Source organism: Oncorhynchus clarkii, chromosome 5, assembly GCF_045791955.1.
Source record: "Oncorhynchus clarkii lewisi isolate Uvic-CL-2024 chromosome 5, UVic_Ocla_1.0, whole genome shotgun sequence".
Classification (NCBI taxonomy): Eukaryota; Metazoa; Chordata; class Actinopteri; order Salmoniformes; family Salmonidae; genus Oncorhynchus; species Oncorhynchus clarkii.
The window spans coordinates 90,569,864-90,591,630 of NC_092151.1; the positions used below are offsets into that span (position 1 = coordinate 90,569,864).

General features: G+C 43.0%; 2 protein-coding genes and 1 non-coding gene across 3 annotated transcripts; 2 read left to right on the plus strand and 1 right to left on the minus strand.

Moving 5' to 3' along the window:
- The first annotated feature begins 374 nt into the window (after positions 1-374).
- Positions 375-3,556, plus strand: LOC139409553 (large ribosomal subunit protein eL36-like). The gene is made up of 4 exons (XM_071154865.1): positions 375-505; positions 2,229-2,323; positions 2,869-3,003; positions 3,416-3,556. Exons 2-4 carry the CDS (start codon positions 2,231-2,233, stop codon positions 3,503-3,505), a joined length of 318 nt encoding a protein of 105 aa, XP_071010966.1. The 5' UTR covers positions 375-505; positions 2,229-2,230; the 3' UTR covers positions 3,506-3,556.
- LOC139410319 (small nucleolar RNA SNORA63) lies at positions 2,614-2,743 on the plus strand. The gene has a single exon (XR_011634482.1). It is a non-coding gene; the product is annotated as a small nucleolar RNA SNORA63 (small nucleolar RNA).
- A 279-nt stretch (positions 3,557-3,835) lies between the features above and the next one.
- Positions 3,836-19,399, minus strand: LOC139409552 (lon peptidase 1, mitochondrial). The gene is made up of 18 exons (XM_071154864.1): positions 16,882-19,399; positions 16,092-16,180; positions 15,594-15,713; positions 15,179-15,461; positions 13,211-13,272; positions 12,757-12,886; positions 12,469-12,552; positions 12,054-12,274; positions 11,528-11,666; positions 11,179-11,357; positions 10,968-11,055; positions 10,714-10,836; positions 9,559-9,675; positions 8,472-8,612; positions 7,885-8,050; positions 5,903-6,129; positions 5,478-5,642; positions 3,836-4,522 (listed from the first exon to the last, which is right to left on the minus strand). The coding sequence occupies exons 1-18, from the start codon at positions 17,440-17,442 to the stop codon at positions 4,373-4,375; spliced, it is 3,045 nt and encodes a 1,014-aa protein (XP_071010965.1). The 5' UTR covers positions 17,443-19,399; the 3' UTR covers positions 3,836-4,372.
- Between the last annotated feature and the right edge of the window lie 2,368 nt (positions 19,400-21,767).

Here is a 21,767-nt window from a genome sequence, read left to right on the forward strand (position 1 = left end):
TGGCGCGTTGAAAACAACTGGGAACTCAGAAAAATATGAGGTCAAATCATGACGTCTTCAGGTTGTGAAATCGGAGCTCTAGAAAGAGGCCCGAGTTGGAATTATGAGTTGGATGACCGTTCAAATCGACCCCCCCAGTTGGTTTGTACGCACTGAAGTCTGAGATGTTTTTCTTTTAATATTAAGCTAATATGATGATACATAGGCCTGTAGCCTAAACATTACAACAATATTATTATTATGGGAACAAAATGGAAATGGACATGAATTATATTAGAATCGCTCTTCCTATCTGATTTTACAAATGTCTGCTAAGGTATATTCTAAACGATTCACTTGTGCAAAGCATTTATCTTGAAAAAAAAGAGACTGCTGAATCTAAATGGTCCGCACCCACAGGTGGCGCTACAGAGATTTCACTGGTGTTTTATTTTGGGAAAACCCTCATTACCCAACATCCACCGCCAAGCTTTCCTTCCGGTTTGTGCGCCATTAAAGAAAGCAGGTAAGAATTTGATGAAGAATTTATATCATCTAAAATCTTTATAAAATCTTTGACATCCTTCCTTTTTTACTAATTTGAATAAAACCAACACAATGTATACTTATTTCTTAAAGGATGCTTTCAATATTGCCGCGATAAATATAAGATTTTCACGGTAAACATCAACCTAAAGTTGCCTCTTTCTTTTGGCCTCTTTCCCTACACATGTGAATCACATCGGCTTGTTATTGCTGGAGCTTCGTAACGAGACTCTTTTTACAATGACTACAGATAATATGCATGTCCTTGACAAATAAAAAATTTGCTCTAATGCAAACCCGTACTTCTATCGTCAGTAGTAAGAGTAATTACCTAGTTGTCTACGTTTGCTAGCTAACATTGTTCACGGTTAGAGGCTAACCAGCATTCTGTCACGACCATTTTTGGCTACCTTGCTGAATCAATAGTTCTAACGTTAACACCTAAAGAAGTTTATTACATGACTGGAGTGTGGCTAGTTAAATATACATTGCAGTTGACGACACTGCTGTGCTTTATCTTGGCCAGGTCGCAGTTGTAAATGAGAACTAGTTCTCAACTAGCCTACCTGGTTAAATAAAGGTGAAATAAAAATACAATGAGCGTTGTAAGAAATCACCAGTAACGTTAGTTAGCTGGCTATCTTGCCAAGGCCACACCCGTAACAGTTAACATTAAAATTAAATGTTATTGGTCGCATACACGCGTAACAATTATTGCTGGTGTAGCGAAATGCTTGTGTTCCTAGCACCAACTGCAGTAATATCACCAACGGTACACACATTTTTAAAAGCAAAATAATGGAATTAAGAAATATTAGGATGAGCAGTGCCTGGTCTCGTGTTCCCCCCCCCCCTATTTATCTCAAATAAGTGAGCACTTCTCATCCACCTGACAGGTGTGGCATATCAAGAAGCTGATTAAACAGATGCCCCCTGTGCTGGGGACAATAAAAGGCCACTCTAAAATGTGCAGTTTTGTCACACAACACAATGCCAGAGATGTCTCAGGTTGTGTTACCGTTCAATTGGCATGCTAACTGCAGGAATGTGCTGTTTTCTACCATACGCCGCCTCGTACGTTATTTAAAGAATTTGGCAGGCATAAGCTCCAGCCAACAAACAGAATTGCCTTTTATCGATGGTAATTTGAATGCACCGAAATACTCGTGACGATATCCTTTTTTTTTTTTTTTTAAATGTGCAAATCAAATATTTAGGTATCTCACCAACATCTGTATTCAGTTATGTAAAATCCATAAATTAGGGCCTAGTGAATTTATTAGAATTGACTGATTTCCTCATGGGTCCTAACTCAGTAAAATCATTGAAATTGTTGGGAACATCGGGTTAACTGCCTTGTTCAGGGGCAGAATGACAGATTTTTACCTTGTCAGCTCAGGGATTTGATCTAGCAACCTTTTACTGGCCCAACTCTCTAACCACTAGGCTACCTGCCACCTCTAAGGTACAGGAATTATTAAACAGTTGGTTTCTGGCTAAGGGCAGGGTACCAGCCAGGGACGGCTATTTTAACAGCCTGGTGGCCTTGAGATAGAAGCTGTTTTTCATTCTCTGTCCCTGCTTTGATGCACCCGTACTGACACTGCAATGTAAGTTAGTTGGTCAGCAACTAGCTAGCCAGTTAAAGTCTCATGCTTTGAATTACATGTAACTAAACTTATATATACATTTTCTCTCTACAGACATGGCTATCAGGTATCCTATGGCTGTGGGGCTTAGCAAAGGCCACCCCGTAACCAAGAATGTGACCGCACCCAAACACGGCCGTAGACGAGGGGTGAGTTAATCTGATAGAAACATGACAACCATTTCAGGTAGTGTGGTGTTGGTAGAGCCCATGTCCTCCGGTAAAGGGTCTAGGACTCTGGACACTTTGTCAAAGGAGGTTGTTTTTTCTTGTCCTAGAATTGCTGGGTCAAGCCCCGCTCTGGCTCTGATTTTATAGTTTGGGTTCTATTCCCATAGCTGCCGCACCTGTAGTGATGGGAAGTGGTCAGGCTTTGCACCCCGTTATCAGATTATAGGTCAACAATTTAACTTTATCAGTGATCCAATAAACTGGTACAAAAGCAGGATAAGTTACAGTGCAGCTTGTTCAGTGCTGTTCTGTCGTTCCCCCTGCACACATCAACTAGGTTTCCTACTATCCCTGTCTGTCTGCATCCCACGACTGACAGGGACGCTTGGTCTCAGACACTTTTAAATATAAATAGTAGCTATCTGAATACACGCTTTTTTCCACTCATGGTTAACGATCTATATTTCCACAGTGACTTTAGAACTGGTTGTTTGACAAACAGTTGCTGATTTTTTTAATTTCAGCGTCTGACCAAGCACAGCAAGTTTGTGCGTGACATGATCCGTGAGGTCTGCGGCTTCGCCCCTTACGAGAGGCGCGCCATGGAGTTGCTGAAGGTGTCCAAGGATAAGCGTGCCCTCAAGTTCATCAAGAAGAGGGTATGTAAACTCCCCTGCTTACCAAAATGGCTGGGTGTATTGGTGGTGGTAGCATGAAGGCATTTGCTCATGTCAGATGGTTTGTTTGTGAAGCTGCTTTCTTGTGTATCAAAAACTGAACAAAACAGATTTTGTAGCACCCACATGATGTTAAACGTTTCCATCATGGAGCATATATGGAAAGATTCATAAACTATTGGATTAGACATGTAGTTTGTCCAATCAGGTAATTCTCAAAGACAAGTTTTGCATTATGGAACTGCTATCCCTGTACATGTTGATTACTGAACTTGTCCCTGACTTACCTGTTCCAGAGACATGCTTTAGTGTTGTCACCCTGAGTATGGTAGTTTACCTGCATCGTGTGTGTTAGGTTCCCATTGTAAATGTACCTTTTGTGTTTTCTTCCCAGATTGGCACTCACATCCGCGCCAAGAGAAAGAGGGAGGAGCTCAGCAATGTCCTGGCTGCCATGAGGAAGGCTGCTGCCAAGAAGGATTAAAGCTGTTCTTGCAAATAAATAAATATTTGTATTTCAAAACAACAACAAAAAGTACTCTTTCATTGTTTCTCATTTTAGAATGATGGAAGTGGTACTGTACTTTACTCTGCAGAGACCCATTTATACTGTATTAGAATAGGTCCTGCAGAACACCTGTGTAAATATTCCGGAGAATTGACTACGCTGTCTGGTTAGTGTACTTTACAGTATGCCATGAGCGGTCATCTGCATTTTTAGACATGCCAATGATGGGCTAGCCAATAGTCTTACCAGTAAGTAGCCTGTGTACTTGCTGTAGAAATAGGCAATAAATGGCGAAGGTGTCATGAAACCATTGATCAAGTGGGAATAAACTTTATAAAAAAAGGTAAAGTTATAATATGCAAGTTTTATCAGTAGTTACATGCAAAGTTTGGTCAAATAGTCTAGGCTGCGTAGCAGCGACATGACCCATCTGATTGGGGAATTTGTACCGGGGGGGGGTTAAGGATTGGACATCAGTAATTAGAAATGCAACTTAGACCTCAAATGTCCCTCTAATACATGATATGTTCTACATCATACATTTCTAAAGTTCCGCTCTCATGACACAGCTGTCTCACACGGTCAGACGTGGGGCTTTTAACAACAGGTGAGAATGTACAACCAAATAAAAACAATGCTGATCAGAAAAATCTGCTTTCATAGTTCAGGATGTCTGATCTAACTCGTTATCCATCTGGGTTGGGGTGATTTCCAGTCAATTCTTAAAGTAAAACAAATTACAATTCAACATTGAAGAGAATTGGAATTTCATTGTTCTTCCTGAATCGTCCCCAACACTGGTAGCAGCTCAGGTGCCAGTTTCATAGAGTCATAATTCAGTGTTCATTGTTGTGGAAAGACTATGGGGTACATCTTGCTGTAATGATCCACAAAGTGAACCTCCAGGCCCTCTGTGATGAACTCCGGCAGGTCAGAGAAGTCCTTCTTGTTCTCTGCTGGTAAGATCATGCAGGTCACTCCTGCACGCTTTGCCTGGAGATAAGGGAGGAATGTTCAATATTCATTATGTCACTGGTACTAAAACTACACAAATATAAAACGTGACATGTGTTGGTCCGATGTTTCACGAGCTGAAATAAAATATCCCAGAAATGTTCCATATCCATAAAAAGCTTCCCACTTTTTTTTTACATCCCTGTTAGAGATAATTTCTCCTTTGCCAAGATAATCCACCTACCTGACAGATCATATCAAGAAGCTGATTGAACAGCATGATCATTACACCGGTGCATCTTGTGCTGGGGACAATAAAAGGCCACTCTACAATGCCACAGATGTCTCAAGTTTTGAAGGAGCATGCAATGGACATGCCAACAACAGTAATGTCCACCAAAGCTGTTGTCAGAGAATTTAATGTTCATTCCTCTACCATAAGCCGCCTCCAACGTCATTTTAGAGAATTTGGCAGTACATCTAACCGGCCTCACAACAACAGACCATGTGAAGCCACGCCAACCCAGGACCTCCACATCTGGCTTCTTAACCTGCGGGATCTTAGACCAGCCAACTGGACAGCGGATGAAACTGAGGAGTATTTCTGTATGTAATTAAGCCCTTTTGTGGGTAAAAATGTATTCTGATTGGCTGGACCTGGCTCCCCAGTGGGTGGGCCTATACCCAGCCATGGCTACGCCCCTGCCCAGTCGTGTGAAATCCATAGATTATGGCAGGATTTCCTTATATGAACTATAACTCAGTAAAATTGTTGCTTTTATATTTTTGTTCAGTATAATAAAAAGTTCAGATAAGTTTCAGAACATGAGCTCTCCCATACACAACTATACGCCACCTCTAAAATTGAACCATAAATTAAACATGAATGTCATATGCAAAGAAGGATCAGCCTACTTGAACTACATTTCGTTCTCATAAAAAAATTAAGCTCCCAGGTAACTAAAACAGTGTTATTAAGAGTGACGTGACTCACAGCAATGGTCTTCTCCTTGATGCCTCCCACAGGCAGGATCTTTCCGGTCAGGGACACCTCTCCAGTCATGGCCACGTTCTCCCGCACTGGCGTGTTGGTGGCCAGGGACAGCAGGGCCGTGACGATGGTGCAGCCGGCACTGGGGCCGTCCTTGGGAGTAGCACCCTGTCGATAACCACAGCAGCCGTACAGGGAGAGAGGAGGAGAAACTGTTTGTTTGGTACAACCAAGGTCCCGTTTCATAGAAAACTGTAATACGTTGAGTGATTAAAGAGATCAGATTACAATGGTTGGTTGGAATGTGGACATCGATGGAAAAACACCAAACTGCCAGTTTGTACGGAAGGGGTATAGTATACAAGACACACATTATATATATTTTTTAATGCTGTCTGTGAGGACAGTGTCATGTCATCAACCTTTACCTCGGGGACGTGCAAATGGAGGTGGGCGCCAGAGAAAAAGTCGTTGTCCGGCTGTTGCTTCATGAGGAAGGTCCTGGCGAAGGTACTGGCGATCTTAGAGCTCTCCTTCATCACATCTCCCAGCTGCCCTGTGACCTCCAGGGACCCGTCCCTGGGGCCGTCCTTATCCTTACCCCCAGTGTCCCGCGGCCGTCTCAGGGACGTCTCGATGAACAGCGTGGTGCCACCTGGAGAGGAGAGATGGACTTTAACAACCCCTTTAGGAGGCGATGTCCGCTAAATCTAATTAGCATAATATAAACATCCCCTGTCAAAAATCCATCTGTTTAAGCTAGAGATATCTGCATGGGCTGCATCTCAATCCACTGTATCCGCCGATGTCAGCTCTGTGCATCCACAGAGGCAGAACTACGGCGGTGTTTGTCAGACCAGGAGACACACAAAAAAAATGTAGTAACCAACAAAAAAAAGTGATAAATCTTCAAAGTAAGCCACCATTCGCCTTGACAGCTTTGCACACTCTTGGCATTCTCTCAACCAGCTTCATGAGGTAGTCACCTGGAATGCATTTCAATTAACATGTGCGCCTGGTTAAACGTTCATTTGTGGAATTTCTTTCCGTGTTAAAATGTGTTAGAGCCAATCAGTTGTGTTGTGACAAGGTAAGGGTGGTATACAGAAGATGCATGATGGAGATGGTAAAAGACCAAGTTCACATTATGGCAAGAACAACTGAAATAGGTACAAGAAAAACAACAGCCCATCATTACTTTAAGACACGAAGGTCAGTCATTCCGGAAAATGTCAGGAATTTCTTAAGTTTCTTCAAGTGGGGTCTCAAAAACAATCAAGCGCTACGATGAAACTGGCTCTCGTGAGGACCGCCAAAAGAAAGGAAGACCCAGAGTTACCTCTGCTGCATAAGATACGTTCATTACAGTTACCTCCACCTCAGATTGCAGCCCAAATAAATGCTTCAGAGTTCAAGTAACAGACGCATCTCAACATCAACTGTTCAGAGGAGACTGCATGAATCAGGCCCAAAAAAAACACTACTAAAAGACAACAATAAGAAGAGACTTGCTTGGGCCGAGCAATGGAAATTAGACTGGTGGAAACTGTTGTTTGGTCTAATGAGTCCAAATGAGAGATTTTTGGTTCCAACCGCCGTGTTTGAGACACAGAGTAGGTGAACGGATGATCTCCGTAAGTGTGGTTCTCACAGTGAAGCGTGGTGGTGTTTTGCTGGTACACGCTCTGTGATTTATTTAGAATTCAAGGCACCCTTAACCAGCATGGCTACCACAAAATTCTGCAGCGATACACCACCCAATCTGTTTTGCGCTTAGTGGGTCCATCATTTGTTTTTCAACAGGATAATGACCCAAACACACCTTCATGCTGTGTAAGGGCTATTTGACCAAGAAGGAGAGTGATAGAGTGCTTCATCAGATGACCTGGCCTCCACAATTACCTGACCTCAACCCAAATGAGATGGTTTGAACTGCAGAGTGAAGGAAAAGCAGCCGACAAGTGCTCAGCATATGTGGGAACTCCTTCAAGACTGTTGGAAAAGCATTCCAGGTGAAGCTATTTGAGAGAATGCCAAGAGTGTGCAAAGCTGTCAACCAAGCAAAGGGTGGCTACTTTGAATAATCTCAAATCTAAAATACATTTTGATTTGTTTAACACTTTTTTGGGTTACTACAAGATTCCATATGTGCGATTTCATAGTTGTCTTCACTATTATTCTACAATGTTGAAAATAGTAAAAATAAAGCAAAACCCTTGAATGAGTAGGTGTCCCAACTTTTGACTGGTACTGTATATATCTTTTTAAATAAAATTCTAAATCAAATAGCTAAATGATCCCCAGGCTTACATTCCAGAGGGTTAAGATCAGAGCGGTGTTTGTGTTGTTGTCTATGCATAATGCTGGTTGTAAAACACACCTCTCTTCTACATCTCTAGGTCATTCTTACCCATGGCTGTCCATGCCAGGCCCATGACAACACCAGGCGGTGTGACATCATACATCCTATCCACAGTGAAGATGGGTTTGCCGACGTAATCCTGCAGGTTGTCAGGGGTAACCTGGACCGCAGTCTCCTCTCCACTCACGATACGGAACGCCACTTTCCGGAAAACCTGGATACATAATCAAAAACATCAGCAACATCCTAAAGTCAAATTATTTCCTTTCATAGTGGAGAATCCTAATTTCCACTTAAATCGAATGAGTGAAAATGAGACTTCAAAAGTCAAGATTAACCCCATAGTGTACACAGTGCATTCTGAAAGTATTCAGACCCCTAACCTTTTCCATATTTACATAGTTACAACCTTATTCTTAAAATATTGTTTTTTTTCCCTCATCTACACACAATACCCCATAATGACAAAGTGAAAACAGGTTTTTAGAATTGTATGCAAATGTATATATAAAAATATATATAAAAAACATACATAAGTATTCAAACCCTTTACTCATGACTTTGTTGAAGCACCTTTGGCAGTGATATAGATTTGCCACTAATACAAGCAGTCAGAAGGTGAAGTTTGGCCTAACCTTCTCCACTTGTTTCTGTAGGTTCCTGACTCCACTCTCTCTGCAGTACTGTCTGATGAGAAGGTTCAGAGCCTCTGGGGAGATGTTGGTCGTATCCTCAGTCAGTCCACATTGAGTACGCAACTGAGGTACCAGGTACTTCTGTTAGTTAGTGAGAGTGAGAGAAAGAGAGTGAGAGAAAGAGAGAGAAAGAGAGTGAGAGAGACAGAGAGAGTTACGGTCAGATGGAGATACCTCCAATAGCTAGGTCATCCATCCATTTGTCAAAAGATTTTCATATGCTAATATTCACACAAAAATGTTACCAACAGAATTCAACTAAACTAGCTTGTTGTGATTAAAAAGTATAACTTTTCATTTAAAATGTTATCCTCCCATTTTCAGCTCTGTTGATAGTTTTGCCACAAGTCTTGCGATAAATAGCAAATTTGCCCATACTGGTTTTATTGGTTAAATTGGCAGCCAAGCACCAATCATCGTGTCACCAGCATGATTATAGAGTCAAGCTCATCATCACCGTGCATTTTCACCACCCTGTGACGTTCATCATAACCTGAAATCATCTGAAGCTAATAAACTGTTCATGATTTTTCTGGACCGAGGGGGAGGAGCCCTGGACCTAGGGGGAGGAGCTCGGGACTGAGGGGGAGGAGCCCGGGGCCGAGGGGGAGGAGCCTGGGACCTAGGGGGAGGAGCCTGGGACCAAGCATCGTCACATGACTGCAGTTTACTTTTATCAAATATTGAGCAATAAAATAAATAAACGTTTCCAATGCCGGTGTCACATGATCTATTTCATCGACCCAAAATATGATCCACCCGTCAAACATGGTGGTGGTTAAAGGGATCATTATTTGGGTCGATGAAATAGATCATGCAACAAATGGCATTGGAAACGTTTTAAGGAAAAGTTACCAACAAATTGTTTCCATCAGGCCTTTTTATATCTCACAGGTACTTTACTCGCATAAAAATGTTTGGATGGAAACATGTTAAATGAGCCAATGTTTGCCGTAAGACGGAGTGGGTGTTTTGTTAAATCATGTTTGTTGACTGTCCGATTGAATCTTGTGTGATGACACATTACCTCAGCGATGGCTAGTTTCTCCTGGGCCACGTATCCAGACACGTTGATCATCTCCATACGGTCTCTGAGGGGCTCTGGGATGGTGTCAGTCACATTGGCGGTGCAGATAAACAGAACCTGGAGAGAACAAGGACACAAACGGTTAGATTCAAGAACAGGACCTATTCATTATTAGTGCTGGACTGTAAGAGTCTGGACACCTCAAATCCCTCCAGGGACAGGTCCAGCCTAACAGGTGTGCCCACCTACCTTGGACAGGTCCATCCTAACAGGTGTGTCCACCTACCTTGGACAGGTCCATCCTAACAGGTGTGCCCACCTACCTTGGACAGGTCCATCCTAACAGGTGTGTCCAGCCTAACAGGTGTGCCCACCTACCTTGGACAGGTCCATCCTAACAGGTGTGTCCACCTACCTTGGACAGGTCCATCCTAACAGGTGTGTCCAGCCTAACAGGTGTGTCCACCTACCTTGGAAAGGTCCATCCTAACAGGTGTGCCCATCTACCTTGGACAGGTCCATCCTAACAGGTGTGTCCATCTACCTTGGACAGGTCCATCCTAACAGGTGTGTCCAGCCTAACAGGTGTGCCCACCTACCTTGGACAGGTCCATCCTAACAGGTGTGTCCACCTACCTTGGACATGTCCATCCTAACAGGTGTGTCCAGCCTAACAGGTGTGCCCACCTACCTTGGACAGGTCTATCATAACAGGTGTGTCCACCTACCTTGGACAGGTCCAGCCTAACAGGTGTGCCCACCTACCTTGGACAGGTCCATCCTGACAGGTGTGTCCACCTACCTTGGACAGGTCCATCCTAACAGGTGTGTCCAGCCTACCTTGGACAGGTCCATCCTAACAGGTGTGTCCAGCCTACCTTGGACAGGTCCATCCTAACAGGTGTGTCCACCTACCTTGGACAGGTCCATCCTAACAGGTGTGTCCATCTACCTTGGACAGGTCCATCCTAACAGGTGTGTCCACCTACCTTGGACAGGTCCATCCTAACAGGTGTGTCCAGCCTAACAGGTGTGCCCACCTACCTTGGACAGGTCCATCCTAACAGGTGTGCCCACCTACCTTGGACAGGTCCATCCTAACAGGTGTGTCCACCTACCTTGGACAGGTCCATCCTAACAGGTGTGTCCACCTACCTTGGACAGGTCAACAGGCACATCCAGGTAGTGATCCAGGAAGTTGAAGTTCTGCTCCGGGTCCAGAAGCTCCAGCAGAGCTGAGGACGGGTCGCCTTGGTAACCACGACCTATCTTGTCAACCTGGAAGAATAAAAAAAAAAGGCAGAACAGTCGATCACCGAGTTCACTGATAATACAAACAAAACGCATGAAACTACATTTCTGTCAGCCAAATAAGAGCTAGAGGTGACTACATAGCATGTATTATTCACCTCGTCAATAAGGACCAGTGGGTTTTCTGTCTTTGTCTTCTTGAGGCATTGAATGATTTTTCCAGGCATGGCTCCCACATATGTTCTCCTGAAAACAAACACAAATGTACAGTAAATAATTAGTTACTCTCAACGTTGGATTGTATAGAACGTGAATGCTAACAGAATGGATGTATTGAGCAATGAACAGCAGCTGATTCGTGCCTCATACCTGTGTCCTTTGATTTCAGCGACATCGGTCATTCCACCAACACTGAAGCGGAAATACTCTCGGTTGAGTGCTCTGGCGATGGAGCGGGCGATACTGGTCTTCCCCACACCAGGAGGACCATAGAAACACAGGATCTTTCCCTGGGTCGAGCCTCTCAGCTGACTCACCGCAATAAACTCCTGCAGGAAGAAAGAGAGGAAGATTGCGTGAGGTCAAGAGGAAACTTTGTATTTACTTTAATAAAAAGTTAATAGTCGCCCAACAGATTAGATTTTTCACATCCACAAGTCCAACCGTCAACCACTAGTCGGATTGTAACCATGGTGATCCCACAGTACAATTCTCTCACCAGAATGCGTTTCTTGACATCGTCCATCCCATAATGGTCTTCCTCCAGCACCTCTTTGGCCCGTTTGAGTTCCAGGTTCTCCTCACTATTAGTTCCCCAGGGCATCGAGGTCAGCCAGTCCAGATAGTTCCTGGTCACACTGCACACAGAACCAACAGTTTAATACAAGAGGCATGTTCATTACGTACTTGTTCAATAGTTTATTTGTATTTAGTTTGTATAAAATAGGAGAGATGTAACAAAATAAATATGCTCTTTCTGAGTGATAGTTCAAAGGTGAGGCAGATGCTGAGGTCAGTCCCTGATTCCCAAATCAACCCCTAGCCCCTACCCACACAGCAATTACATATAGATCTGTGAGGATTGGATAGGTTTAAGCAGTATGGTAAGAGCTTTATTTTGCCCTCTGATAGGCCAGGTGGAATTGTCGCCATATTGCTTACAGTACACCTATCCAATCCACTCAGATCTCCACATCCAGGGGGCAGGGATGGACTAGGGGTTGATTTGGGGATCAGGGACTGACTTGAACTCTGAGGAGTGGTTGTCCAGCAGGCCGAGTTTGTTTAGCTCCTCGTTGATGACGTCCATGATGTGTTGGGGCACGGTGCGCTCCTTCAGCCTCTCCCTGAACTTCTCCTCTATGGCATCCTTGTCCTCCTTCTCCAGGCCCAGCTCCTTCTTAATGATCTTCAGCTGCTCCTGGAGCAGGTACTTCCTGTGGGTCAACTTGATCTTCTCCTCCACCTGACAGAGAATTAGGAACGGGAAAGTCGTCATACTGGATTGGTGGCTCTCCGGACCATCTTCGTCATTCATTTAAGTGACTATTTTACTGTACAATGTGTCATTACATTTTTGCAAAGAGTTTGAGGTAATGGTGGTTTTTGAAGAGATACTGTACATCTCAAAATAGTGTAAAGAGGACAGCGTTACTTTACCTCCCTGCCGAGACGCTGCTGCAGCTTACTCAGCTCGTATTCTTTCTTCAGAAGTGATAAAGCCTTGTAGAGACGTTTGGGAATCTGAGGAGAGAGTGAGTGAGTTATTGAAAAAAATATATATATATATATATTTTTTTAAAAGCACAAAGAATATTATGTTGACAATCTACTTATGGGTAATCTTATTTTTTTTTAGCTTGAACATCCATGGAGAGAAAAAGGGGAAAAATTAAATTGTACAGAACTGATCATGTTTGTTAGTGAGGACAATCCCTGTCCACTTACATTGGTCTCTTCCAGTACGTCCTGCAGCTCGTGTGATTCGGCCCCTGTGAGAGCGGCTCCCATGTCACTCAGATAGATGGGGTTGTCCACTACTCTCTGCCCAGCCTGCATCATCTGAAGAACAGACTCTCTGCACACACACACCACACACCACACACCACACACACACACACACACACACACACACACACACACACACACACGTTAGTCATTTGACACTCTCGTGTACTAAAAAAAAAAAAAAGGGGGGAGGAGGCTGAAACATGTGTGGGCATTTGAAGTAAAACCTTAAATAGTCAGTAACATTCAGTCATTCAAAAAAACAAAAACAAACATACGAGTTCTGGACGATTGATGCATTCATAATTACCGCCATCTAGACAATGGAAGAGACATCACTTTCCTAGGTATTTTGAATGACAATTATGCATTTGTAAAGAAAAGATGTCCTTACCTGTAAAGTGGATTAAGGGCGATGATGTCACGGATGGTCTTCACGATCTCTGCCGTCAGGGCCTTCAAACAAAGCAAATGCACTCTGTTATCAAGGCATCACGCTACAATGCGTGGTTAAAGGGGAAATCTGCAGTTGCTAAAAAACATTTTCGGACTTATAAATGAATTATATACAGTACCAGTCAAAAGTTTGGACACACCTACTCATTACAGGGTTTTTTCATTATTTTGACTATTTTCTACATTGTAGAATAATAGTGAAGACATCAAAACTATGAAATAACACATATGGAATCATGTAGTAACCAAAAGTGTTATTCCAATCAAAATAATATTTGAGATTCTTCAAAGTAGCCACCCTTTGCCTTGATAACAGCTTTGCACACCCTTGACATTCTCTCAACCAGCTTCATGAGGTAGTCACCTGGAATGCATTTCAATTAACAGGGGTGCCTTGTTAATTTGTGGAATTTCTTTCCTGCCTTAATGCGTTTGAGCCAATCAGTTGTGTTGTGACAAGGTAGGGGTAGTATACAGAAGACAGTCCTATTTGGTTAAAGACCAAGTCCATATATGAGCTGTTCTTGCCATAATAAGCAAAGAGAAATGACAGTCCATCATTACTTTAAGACATAAAGGTCAGTCAATATGGAAAATGTCAGGAACTTTTAAAGTTTCTTCAAGTACAGTCCCAAAAACCATCAAGTGCTATTATGACACTGGCTCTCATAAGGACCGCCACAGGAAAGGAAGACCCAGAGTTACCTCTGCTGCAGAGGATAAGTTAATTAGTTACCAGCGTCAGAAATTGCAGCCCAAATAAATGCTTCACAGAGTTCAAGTAACAGACATCACAACATCAACTGTTCAGAGAAGACTGCGAGAATCAGGCCTTCATGGTCAAATTGCTGCAAAGAAACCACTACTAAAGGACACCAATAAGAAGGAGACTTGCTTGGGCCAAGAAATACGAGCACATCCCCACAGCATGACACTGCCACCACCATGCTTCACCGTAGGGATGGTGCCAGGTTTCCTGCAGACATTACGTTCGACATTCAGGCCAAAGAGTTCAATCTTGATTTTATCAGACCAGAGAATCTTGTTTCTCATGGTCTGAGAGTCTTTAGGTGCCTTTTGGCAAACTCCAAGTGGGCTGTCAGGTGCCTTTTACTGAGAAGTGGCTTCCGTCTGGCCACTCTACCATAAAGGCCTGATTGATGGAGTGCTGCAGAGATGGTTGTCCTTCTGGAATTTTCTCCCATCTCAACAGAGGAACTCTGAAGCTCTTGTCAGAGTGACAATCAAATTCTTGGTCACATCCCTGACCCAAGGCCCTTCTTCCCCGATTGCTCAGTTTGGCCGGGCAGCCACCTCTAAGAAGAGTCTTGGTGGTTCCAAACTTCTTCCATTTAAGAATGATGGAGGCCACTGTGTTCTTGGGACCTTCAATGCTGCAGAATTGTTTTGGTAGCCTTCCTCAGATCTGTGCCTCAACACTATCCTGTCTCGGAGCTCTACAGACAATTCCTTCAACCTCATGGCTTGGTTTCTGCTCTGACATCCACTGTCAAATGTGACAACTGTGGGACCTATATAGACAGGTGCATGCCTTTCAAATCATGTCCAATCAATTGAATTTACCACAGGTGGACTCCAATCAAGTTGTAGAACCATCTCAAGGATGATCAATGGAAACAGGATGCACATGAGCTCAATTTAAAGTCTCATAGCAAAGGGTCTGAATACTTATGTAAATAAGGTATCTGTTTTTAAATTTGAAAAAAATAAAACAATAAATCTACAAATCTGTTTTTGCTTTGTCATTATTGGGTATTGTGAATTGATTGATGAGAAAAAAAAGGTATATTTAATCAATTTTAGAATAAGACTAACGTAACCAAACGTGATAAAATTTAAGTGGTCTGAATATTTTCCGAAGGCACTGTAGAATCCAAATGCCTACCTTGACTTCCTCTGAGACCTCAAACTGTTGGTGCACCACGTTGTCTACCTCCACCATGAGGATATCAGAGGAGGGCAGCGGGAGCGCCTCTACTGTCACGTCTGCCTCCTGCACCTTCTCCTCCATCGTTTCGGCCAGGATCGCTGGCTCTTTACGCTCTTTTCTCTTGGGCTTCCGGCGTGAGACATTGGGCTGGCTCCCTGGTTCAGTGACAGAGGCAGACTCAGAGGCAGCAGAGGCAGGCTCATCCGGCTCCACCTCCATCTGCTTGGTGATGCGGATTCTACCAGAGAGAAAGGAGTATTTCGTACAGTGCGTATGTTTCCAACGGACACTAACACATACTGTACAGATGAAGTATCAAAAAGGTAACAACATGCATAGTAAGTTCTTTCTTCTTCTTCTTCACCCCTACCTTCTGTGGCCCATAACAATCATCCTCAGCTTGTCACCAAGGTCCTGCATCTCATGGATCTGTACAAAAGTTCCTGTGTTGTAGATGGCATCCAGACTCTCCACCACATCAGTCTCATTACTGAAGAACCCCAGAGAGAGACGAGAGAGAATGTCAACAGAGAGAATACAGTAGGAGCTGTCTAAAGGGCAAGTACTAGATCCAGGATGATACCAGTATCGCGATACTCCTTAGTATTGTGGCAAGTGAGACAAAACAAAGTGGATTTAACTTCTTTAGGAAAACAGCCCTAATGTTGGAAATCATTATGTTGTCATCCAGAGTCACATGTATTTATTTTCCTAGATATAGCACACAATATGTTACTGCAGGTTTTTAAAGAACCAAAGAGTTTGGTCTGCTTCATGTTATCATTTTTGACATGTAAAAAATAAATAAATGCTATAATGCTATCATCACAGGCCGTAGAGGTTACAGTTGAAGAAAGATGTCCCTTACGCATCATCTTTCTTCAGGAACACTCCAGCATACGGTTGGGCAAGTCGGACTTTCCTCCTCAGAAGATCCATAAGCCCCTTGTTCTTCACCTACAAATGAAACACACCACCATGTGTAATGATTAGAGTACTTGCACAACAACAAGATGTTAGAAAATGCAACTAATGCATTAACAAAAACAAAATGATTCCCCTAAAAAAAAGATGTTAGATCGAAAAGATCTACAGCAACGCTGACCACATACAGTACTAGCATTGAATATGATGCAATTCCATGCAAGACTTAGATTGGAGGCACTAAAATGTAAGACCCACTATGCATGAATCGCACTGCCATTTCCTTGTTGCTTAAAATGCTAATAGTTTGCCTAATTTCAGTTTGTGTGGCAAAACAAGCAAGTATAGTGTAGAGAATCATTGTACCATCTAAACCACTGTGAGATATATTTTATATAACCAAAAATATTGTATTTTATATAACCAAAAATATTTTATTTTCAGCTGTTTGAAGCTGGTGTAAAGCAAAAAAAAAATTAAAACAGGAATCATAGAAATATCATAGAACAGAGCTCTTTTAGATTTGCTTTAAATGAGAATGACAGATTTATAACTCCCATTTCTATGTGCGTTTTGTCAGGTCTCCTAAAAAGTTAAGTGTTGCAACTTTAAGTTGACACACTGGTAGAGAGACACTAGTCATTCAAAATAAGTGAATTTTCTCATTCTGAATATTGCATCATCCAGATGTGTCCTTGGGAGACCTCTGTGTCTAATGAGTCGGCGCTGCTTACCTCGATAATTTTGATAAACCTTGGGAAAACCGGGTTCCTACTGACGGCGATCAGTGGTACGTTGGGGAACACTTCAGGGACCAGCATGGGGGTGAGAGCTGTCATCTGGGGGGAGTTGTACGGTGTTCCTCCATCTCCCCCCGACTCGTCTCCCCCAGACCCGCTGCTCTCCGACCCGTCTTCCCCCGAGAAGCCAGCGCCGCTGCCTCGGTTGCCAAACAATCTTATCTGGTTGTAGCTGGTAGAAGCCCCGCAGCCGAGAATCGCTCTTTCCCCGGAATAAAAACCGGTGACCCTTGTCCATCGGTTGAGCTTCGCTAGCCTCCCGGCTCCTGTCATTGATGTAACAACGTTCCCAGAGCGGGCGTTGCATAATGTTTTCCTAAGCGTACCGTTTGTAGAATAAGATCTTTTGGCCACCATTCCAGTCCAGTTAGATGACTCGCTAACGAGAGATCGCACGGTCCCCGTTGTAAACATATTGGAGTAATTTCTCGACAAGATTGCGCCGTTTTTAGAAGTCTGCTTGCAAGCACCCAGCATTATCATGTAAGTGGCCATGTTGAATCTCGGGCTTTCTACTGTCGTCACTCGTTACCACAGCCACAAAGTCATAAACCCCGCCCATTTCTAAAATGTATCGTCTTTAAATATGATTTTAAATCTAACCTTGACGTTAACCTTAACCACACTGCTATCCTTATTCCTAACCTTAAATTAAGTTGTTATGATATAGTAAATTTTGTGGCTGTGCAATCAAGTGGAAACCGTTTAATACGTCACATTTCCTTCTTCCGGCAGTGTTTTTAAAAAGTTTTATATTTTGCAACAATAATAACAACATTACACATCAATACAGGGACATTCCTGTGAATACAATGAAAAATAAATGAAATAATAGTTACACAAATCTCCACCCCCTTTTACACAAGCTCCCTGACATGATCGTCAACCATGTGTTTCCTCTTCGATTAAGTTTAACGGCGATTGGCATCCAATAAATGTTGCATTACCGCCACCTATTAGACTGGAGTACAACTCCCTTAAACTTTGCTTGAAAACCCCAAATACCATGCCATCTAACACTACATTCACACCAAAAATTATAATAATAAAAAAAAACATCACCCTACTACCTACTATTTAAATCTATTTAGCCCTACGTTAAGGCTCCTGAGTGGCGCAGCGGTCTAAGGCACAGCATCTGAGTGCTAGAGGTGCCACAGACCCTGGTTTGATTCCAGGCTGTATCACAACTGGCAATGATTGGGAGCCCCATAGGGCAGCACACAATTAGCCCAGTGTCGTTAGGGTTTGGCCGGGGAAGGCCGTCATTGAAAATAAGAATTTGTTCTTAACTGACTCGTCAAGTTAAATAAAATAATATACTTCAGGCCAACAGCCTGAAAGGATGGGACACCACCACTTAACACACCCCGTTGACGTCAAGTCCCACACACCCAAATACCTCTCTGCAGCTGCCACCACAAGCTCAATTTTCTGCGACTTACGTTCCATCCCTGCAGTATAGTTGACAACCATTGCTATAAATGCTAAAAATCCAATATTACTGAAACATATATCACTTGTTGGTTTATCCCTCTGTACTGGTACAGATCTACTACTCACACCACTCCTTTCAGGATCCCTCCCCCTTGACCCATCGTCCTCTACTTTCTTCACTGCCTCAGCATATGGCAACTTCCTCACTACTCTAAATCTGGAAACCTAAACCTGCCTCTCTTGCACGGGACACTTCTGATCCCCATGGGCTCCCCGACAGTTTACCCATACCACTACTTTCCCCAATGCTATACATTCCTTTCTCATGCCCCTCTGCACACTTCTCACACCTCCTACACACTGTTGCCACATAACCATAAGCTTGGCACCTGTAACAATGTAATGTATTCGGCACAAAAGCTCACACAGGATAACTTATATATTCTAACATCGCTTTGTAGGACAAAGAGACAACATCAAAACTCAAAAGAACAGACAACTCTTGTGTTTCACCACTCACGCCACCCTGTCTGCGTCGCACCAAACGGCAAGCATCACAAACACCGGGACTCTTCCCATTCAGTTGGTCAACTTTTACATTTACCGCTACCCCAGTAATCACTTCTTTTAATGGCTCCCTTTCCTTGAGAACAAAACAATTGCCCCCATTCGTTTAACGCAGAGTGCCTCCTCCCTATAACCAGCAGAAACACAAACAATTATCACAAGACGACTTCTGGTTACCCTCACCGATTCCACAGCACCCAACTCTGTTTTCACTCACCCTGAAACCACAAATGGATCAGCCAAAAAGGCAAGGGTCCACTTTTTCCCAAAAACGTAAATCCTACTGTCACAGACTCATCTTTATCCTGGCCCTTGGTGCTAGCCTCGGGCTCCGAGAACTTCACCACACCCGATACGTCGCCCTCATTCACTTCCATTTCTCTTCCTGTCTTCAGCTCCCTCTGCTTACACTTTCTACCATTCTTCTTTAACAAACCATCTCCCTTTTCCCCGCCATTTTTAACCGACTCAAGCTCACCCACTTCCTCTCTCTCTCTCTCTCTCTCTCTCTCTCTCTGTCTCTCTCTCGCTCTCTCTCTGTCTCTCTCTCTCTCTGTCTCTTTCTCTGTCTCTCTCTCTCTCTGTCTCTCTCTCTGTCTCTCTCTCTCTGTCTCTCTCTCTGACTCTCTCTCTCTCGGTCTCTCTCTCTTAGACCTCCTTTTCCCTCCATTCCTCATCCGTTATCATCCAAAGTATACTTATCCTTATGATAATACTGCACTTCTCCTAACATACATCTTGTTCTTGCCTTCTCAAGGGACGCCAATTTAACCGTCTGTCACAATCACAGTACAATCAGCAGGAACCCTCGGGATGTAGCGCTCAACAGTGTATCCCACTTGTAAAAGCAGCTGCTTGGTCTTGATGTTCTTCTTTATCAATAGCTTAGCGCTATGCTTGTACATTTCAAACAAGCGCGCTCTTCCAACCACCATCCCACTCTATCTTTATGCTGGCAGGGAATACTGCATCCAATAAACGTAATTGACTGTCTTATTTTAAAATGATTTCTTTGAGATTTAATTGTTTCATAGACAAAGAGAAAAAGCATACGCAAAGCATAATGTTACTGGAAACTTAATTGACAACAAAAAAAAATGATGTTATGCCAAAAAAAATAGAAGGTTAGATGATGCACATATTTACAGGTCACAGGGTGGAGCAAATAAATGAAAATTAATGAAACCATTTAGTTATCGATTTGAACCAAGCTGTTGAGGCATATAATGTTCTCTCAATGTAAAATACTGGTTGAACAGTAGTGGGTATAGATGCTGTTCTAAGTGGACCAATCCTAATACCAGTTCCTGTACCTCAGTTTCATACAGTACAGTGCCTTCAGAAAGTATTCAGACCTCTTGACCTTATCCAACTTTTGTTTGTTTACGGCCTTATTCTACAATGTATTAAATTGTTCCCCCCCGACCTCATCAATCTACACACAATACCACCATAATGACAAAGCAAAAACTGGTTCAGAATTTTCACATTTACAGTTGAAGTCGGAAGTTTACATACACTTAGGTTGGAGTCATTAAAACTCGTTTTTCAACCACTCCACACGCTTCTTGTGAACAAACTATAGTTATGGCAAGTCGGTTAGGACATCTACTTTGTGCATGACACAAGTAATTTTCCCATCAAATGTTTTCAGACAGATGATTTCACTTATTCACTGTATCACAATTACAGTGGGTCAGAAGTTTACATACACTAAGTTGACTGTGCCTTTAAACAGCTTGGAAAATTTCAGAAAATTATGTCATGGCTTTAGAAGCTTCTGATAGGTTAATTGACATAATTTTAGTCAATTAGAGGTGTACCTGTGGATCTATTTCAAGCCCTACATTCAAACTCAGTGCCTCTTTGCTTGACATCATGGGAAAATCAAAAGAAATCAGCCAAGACCTCAGAAAATAAATTGCAGACCTCAACAAGTCTGGTTCATCCTTGGGAGCAATTTCCAAACGCTTGAAGGTACTACGTTCATCTGTACAAACAATAGTACGCAAGTATAAACACCATGGGACCATGCAGCCGTCATACCGCTCAGGAAGGAGATGCGCTCTGTCTCCTAAAGATGAACGTACTTTGGTGCGAAAAGTGCAAATCAATCCCAGAACAACAGCAATGGATCTTGTGAAGATGTTGGAGGAAACTGGTACAAATGTATCGATATCCACAGTAAAATGAGTCCGATATCGACATAACCTGAAAGGCCGCTCAGCAAGGAAGAAGCCACTGCTCCAAAACAGCCATAAAAAAGCCAGATTACGGTTTGCAACTGCACATGGGGACAAAGATGGTACTTTTTGGAGAAATGTCCTCTGGTCTGATGAAACAAAAATATAACTGTTTGGCCATAATGACCATCGTTATGTTTGGAGGAAAAAGGGGGAGGCTTGCAAGTCGAAGAACACCATCCCAACCGTGAAGCACAGGGGTGGCAGCATCATGTTGTGGGGGTGCTTTGCTGCAGGAGGGACTGGTGCACTTCACAAAATAGATGGCATCATGAGGAAACATAATTATGTGGATATATTGAAGCAACATCTCAAGACATCAGTCAGGAAGTTAAAGCTTGGTCGCAAATGGGTATCCCAAATGGACAATGACCCCAAGCACACTTCCAAAGTTGTGGCAAAATGGCTTAAGGACAACAAAGTCAAGGTATTGGAGTGGCCATCACAAAGCCCTGACCTCAATCCCATAGAACATTTGTGGGCAGAACTGAAAAAACGTGTGCGAGCAAGGAGGCCTACAAACCTGACTCAGTTACACCAGCTCTGTCAGGAGGAATGGACCAAAATTCACCC